This window comes from Myotis myotis, unplaced genomic scaffold, assembly GCF_014108235.1.
Source record: "Myotis myotis isolate mMyoMyo1 unplaced genomic scaffold, mMyoMyo1.p scaffold_m19_p_14, whole genome shotgun sequence".
NCBI lineage: Eukaryota > Metazoa > Chordata > Mammalia > Chiroptera > Vespertilionidae > Myotis > Myotis myotis.
In genome coordinates this window covers 30690247-30696028 of record NW_023416318.1, presented here as the reverse complement: position 1 = coordinate 30696028, position 5782 = coordinate 30690247, and the positions used below count along the sequence as shown (strand labels likewise).

General features: G+C 41.3%; 1 protein-coding gene across 1 annotated transcript; it reads right to left on the bottom strand.

The window, feature by feature from the left end:
• Window positions 1-201: 201 nt before the first annotated feature.
• Window positions 202-4408, bottom strand: ATP6V1E2 (ATPase H+ transporting V1 subunit E2). Its single transcript, XM_036335570.1, has 2 exons — window positions 4284-4408; window positions 202-973 (listed from the first exon to the last, which is right to left on the bottom strand). Exon 2 carries the CDS (start codon window positions 880-882, stop codon window positions 202-204), a length of 681 nt encoding a protein of 226 aa, XP_036191463.1. The 5' UTR covers window positions 883-973; window positions 4284-4408.
• Between the last annotated feature and the right edge of the window lie 1374 nt (window positions 4409-5782).

Genomic DNA, 5782 nt, shown 5'->3' with positions numbered 1-5782 from the left:
GATGAACTGGAATTAGATTTCTAAGCATTAAGTCGGGCTTTATTCCAAAGTAGAATGCCTTTAGCTATTCAAAGGGTATTTCTTAAAAGAAGATAGAATGATATCAGAGCAACAAAGAAGAGGAAACATGACTAGTTTCTTTGCCTTAATAACATGCTTTTATGGCTCAGAAGTTCAACATGAGCTTCATTTCCCAGAGGTTTATATTAAAAACTTCCTGTTGGGATTGGCTCCAAATAAGGCCTTTCGCATTTCTGGCATCTTTTGATGGGCTAAGAGATCCAGTCGACTCTCTAGAGTATTGGAAACCTTTATATTCTGAGTGCTACTGTAGACCTCCACACCTCCCGCTGCATTCATAGGCAGGTGCACCTCTCGATCAAGGTGGACATTCACACTTTTTTGGGAGACTGTCTTGTATTGAGTGATGGCTTTTTTCACTGCCTCCTCAACCAGGAGGTGGTCCTGTGGCCTGCAGCGTATAATCACCTCAGGCTCCAGCAGTCGGAACAGACCTTGTAGCACCAGTTTATACAACATCTTCTGGTAGACTTCGGGATCTGACACAATCCTGATGAGTCTCAGCTTTGCTTCACTTAGCAACTCTGAGACGAGGTCATTTCGGGCTTTCAGGAAATTCAGCCTTGCTTGACTCCTCATGATGGACATCTGGATTTTCTTCTGCTGCTCTATCTGCTTTTCCTTTTTCTCATAATACTCCATAATCTTCAGTCGTTGGGTTTGCACAAGGCATCCTTTCTCGATGTTATATTCTTCCTCAGCCTTGACATCTATTTGTTCTGCCTTCTCAATGGCTTCCTGCTCAATGAAAGCCATCATGTGCTTAATGCGCTTCTGCACTTCGGCATCACTCAGGGCCATGGCTGCTCCTGGAAAGGGAGGTGGAGGGAGAGCTGGCAGACCCTCTGGTTCCTTTGATTAGGGCAGAGTTTTAGGAGTTCCACTTCCTTAGCTGTGGAGTGCATGAGGGGAGGAAGGAGAGAGTCAACATCCAAAGAAAAAAGTCCTGGAGACCACCTATCGGCTGCTCATTTCACAGATGAGGAAACTGAGGCCTAAAGAGGGAAAGCTACCTGTCTGAGGTCATACCTCAGAAGAAGAAAGACTTGAACCTGGGTTCCTAGAGTTCTCTCTTTATTATACTTACCACCTTTTTGTCATCAAATAATAATGAGACAATTAGGACAGACCTAGTCCAGAAGTTTTCTAGGCAGTTATGGTTCAATACACAAAAAAGCATTACTATTTATGCCACAGAAACAAAAAGAATTACAAGATACTACTATGAACAATTATATGCCAACAAATTGGAAAACCTAGAAGAAATGGGTAGATTCCTACAAACATACAATCTACCATGACTGAAGAAATAGACATGAAGAAATAGAAAATCTGAACATAGCTATAACTAGTAAGGAGATTAAATCAGTAATTAACAAAAAACCTCCCAACAAACAAAAGCCCAGGACCAGGTGACTTCATTGGAGAATTCTACTAAAAATAAAAATTAACGCCAATCCCTCTCAAACTCTTCCTCCCCCCACGAAAAAATGAAGAGGAGGAAATGCTTCCAAATATATTTCATGAGGCCTGCATTACCTTAACACCAAAGTCAAACAAAGACACTACAAGAAAACTACAAGACAATACCCCTGATGAACACAGATGTGAAAATCCTCAACAAAATACTAGTAAATCAAATTCAACAGCACATTAAAAGGTTCATACACCAGGAACAAGTAGGATTTATCCCTGGGATGCAGGGATGGTTCAGCATACAAATATCAATCAATGTGATACAACACATTAACAGAATGAAGGATAAAATTACATGACCATCTCAATAGATGTAGAAAAAGAATTTGAGAAAATTCAATACCCTTTCATAATAAAACCATGTAACAAACTAGGAGTAAAAGGAAATAACATCACACTCAACAATGAAAAAATAAAAGTTTTTCCCTCTAAGATCAAGAACAAAGCGAGGATGCCACTCTTACCACTTCTATTAGCAAGGTATTAAAAGTCCTTGCTATAGCAATTAGGCAAGAGAAAGAAATAAAAGGCGTTGAAATTAAAAAGAAAAAAGTAAAATTATTTCTATTCCTAGCTGACATGATGTTATATCTAGAAAACCCTAACAATTCCACAAAAATAAAATGCTAGAACTAATAAACAAATTCAGTAGTTGCAAGATTCAAAATCAATATACAAAATCAGTTGTGTTCCTATACATTAACAACAAATAATTTAAAAGGAAATTAAGAAAACAATCCCATTTACAGTATCACCCACAAAAACCAAAGTACTAGAAATAAACTCAACCAAGGAAGCTAAATACTTGTGCACTATAAACTACAAAATGCTGCTGAAAGAAATTAAAGAAGACACAATAAACGGAAAGACATCCCATGTTAATGGATTAGAAGACAATATTGTTAAGATGTTCATACTACCCAAAACTCTCTACAAATTCAAGAACGAGAAAAAGAAACCCTAAAAATTCATATGAAATTACAAAGAACTCTGAAGAGCCAAAAGCAATCTTGAAAGAGAACAAAGCTGGATGTCTCACATTCCTGACTTCAAAACATATTGTAAACCTACAGTAACCAAAATAGTATGGCACAATAAAGACAGACATATAGACCAATGCAACAGAACAGAGAGCCCAGAAATAAACCCCCACACACACACAGTGAAATGATTTTTGACAAGGGTACCAAGACTGTGGAGAAAGGATAGTGTCCTCAACAAATGGCATTGGGAAAATTAAATATGTGCATACATAAAAACCAACTGAAATTGATTAGAGACTTAAATATAAAACCTAAAATTATAAAACTCCTAGAAGAAAACATTGGGAAAGACTTCATAACATTGGTCTTGGCAATCACTTCTTGACATGATACCCAAAGCATGGGCAACAAAAGCAAATAGGACTATATCAAACTCAAAATCTGTGCCACAAATAAAATGATCAGTATAGCAATAAGGCAACTTATGGAATGGGAGAAAATATTTGCAAACCATATATCTGATAAAGGGATTAATATCCAAAGTATCTAAGAAACTTCTACAACTCAATAATAAAAAAAAATTAAAGAATAGATATTTATCCAAAGAGGAGATATAAATGCCCAAAAGGTATATAAGAAAATGCTCAACATCACTAATCATCAGGAAACTGCAAATCAAAACCACAATGATATATCACCTTACATTTGTTAGGGTGTCCATTATTCACCCCCTTCCCCCCCCAAAAAAATAATAAAGCTGAAAATAATGTGTTGGGAAAGATGTGGCAAAATTTGTACAATATTGGTGGGAATGTAAAATGGTGTTGCAGCTATGGAAAACAGCATGAAGGATCCTTAAGAAGTTAAAAATGGAACTACTATATGATCTAGCAATCCCATTGCAGGGAATTTATCCAAAAGAGTTGAAAATAGGACCTCAAAGACATATTTGCCACCCCTCCCCATGTTCATTGCAGCCTTATTCACAAAAGCTAATGGGTGGAAACAACCTAAGGACCATTGAGAGTTGAATTGATAAAGAAAATGTTGTATATACATACAACAGTATATTATTTTGACATAAAAATATGACAAGGATATCCTGTCAGCTGCTACATCATGGATGAACCTTGACATTATGCTAAGTGAAATAAGCCAGTCACAGGACAAACACTGCATGATTCTACTTACATGAGGTATTAAAAGTAGACCAATTCATAAAAGCAGAAAATAGAATGGTAGTTGCCAAGGGCAAAGGGGAGGGAAAGTTGGGGAGTTGATGGCAACGGGTATAGAGTTTCAGTCACGCAAGATGAAAAAGTTCTAGAGATTCAACAATGTGCTTATAGTTTACAATACTAACAATACTGAACTGTAACTTAAAAATCTGTAAAGAGGGTAGATTTCATGTTATGTGTTGTTGTTTTTAACACAATAACAAAATAGAATGCTGTCCCAGAAAGATGCACCAAGCTTGGTGAAAAAGACCAAGGCTCCGGATTCAAAATTACAAACTGCTATTAGAAATTAAAAGGAAAATTCCCCCCATTAATTTAGGATGTAATTTTTTTTTAAGACTGCACTTTTGTAAATAGAGCAAAACATTCTCTGCTCTTAAATAAGACAAGTCAACTAAATGGTTAGGGGAGAAAAAAGGCTCCCTGGGTGAGCAGAGAGAGCAGGAGATCCAGGAAGCCCCAGCTTATGTGTGTAGAAGGAAAAATGTACCAGACAAGCCCTTACCAGTCCTCAGCCAAGGGCCAGCCTTTGCTCCGGCGCCTGGAGTCCGCAGGCAGAATGTGGAACTTGGAACACACACTGGAACCTGGCACTGTTTCTTCCTTCTTTCTGCAGGCGACCCTCGCAGTCTGCCCAGGCAGCTTGATCTGAAGAGCCAGGCTGTCACCGGGGAAGGCTGGCCAAGTCTGCAAGAGGAGGCCAAGAGGGATTTCCTTGGCACACAGGCCATGCCGGGGGCTTCCCTTGCATGCTCAGAATCTCAATTAAGTTGGCATACTGTGGGCTTCAGGTGTGGGGTAGGCTGACCTTAACCAGGATATCAGAAATGGATACGTGTGTGAACCAGGCAGCCAGTTTATTAATTTACTAATGAAAAATACAGCTGTTGTGTTGGCAGATCCTGGCCTTCCCCGCCCCCCGCCCTCCCCCCTCCCCGGCTCCCGTATGTGGGAAGGCAATCCAAAAGCAGTTTAATGGGAAACCAGAGCAAGCAAAATTTGCCAGATGGTCTTTAAGGGGGCCACACCCACCACAGGGGCTGGCCTGCTCCAGGGGTGAGGGAGGACACCCTCTCCAGGCCTAGACAAGGTTGACCTGGACAGCGCAGGCTCCACAGGTGGGCTCAGGAGTCAGACTGCCGAAGTCAGATCCCAGTGCTGCACTTACCGTTCTGTATGACTTTGGTAAAGCAGCTCACCACTTGAAGCCTCATCTGTATAATGTAAATAATAACATCCCCAATAGAATTATTGTGAAGATAAAATAAATGAATATTTAGCTTAATCCTCATGCCTGGTAGTTATCATCATTACTACTACTCTAACTACCATGATTAGTGTCTCTTCTCTGCGTCAGGCCTCGTTCCTCCTCACAGTCACTCTGTGTATACAGAGTGCCTGTGACTGACTTGGTTTCTACTCCCTAAAGGGAGTGGAAACACAGCCTAGTCTTGCCTCCTTGTATTATACTCAGGAGCCCTGCCTGGAGTTTGGGAAGCTCCCAGCACTTCATGGCATTTTCACCCACAGCCTCAGGTGGCCGGCCACAGCCTGGGTGATGGTGGGTGAAGTCCCGGGATTCCAGGGCTCCAGGGCTTGGGTGGAATCCCCTCAGAGCCTGTCACAGTCACCATCCAGAAACTCAGCCCTGAGTTCTCCTGCCCCCTCCCACTTCTCAACAGCTGATCAGTGCAGCGACCCTGAAGGCAGCTGCAAGGTGGGGCAGGTTTAAAAGTCAGGATTGAGCAAGCGCCTCTGCAGGCTTGTGGGTGCCCGTGTAATGCATCTGGCAGCTGTAACTCTTAGTCTGTCTGGAATGGGGATTATGAGGCCAATGGGCCTGTGGCTTGAGCAAAACAACAAAACAAACTGAGAAATGAGAATCCCACATGTCTGCTCCTGCGTGAGAGCCCGTATGCCTCCATTCCAATGAGGCAGGCTTGCGCTATAAGTGGCATCCACTTTGCCATTGTTTGGGGCCTGGCGGCGGGGGGTAGGGCGGGT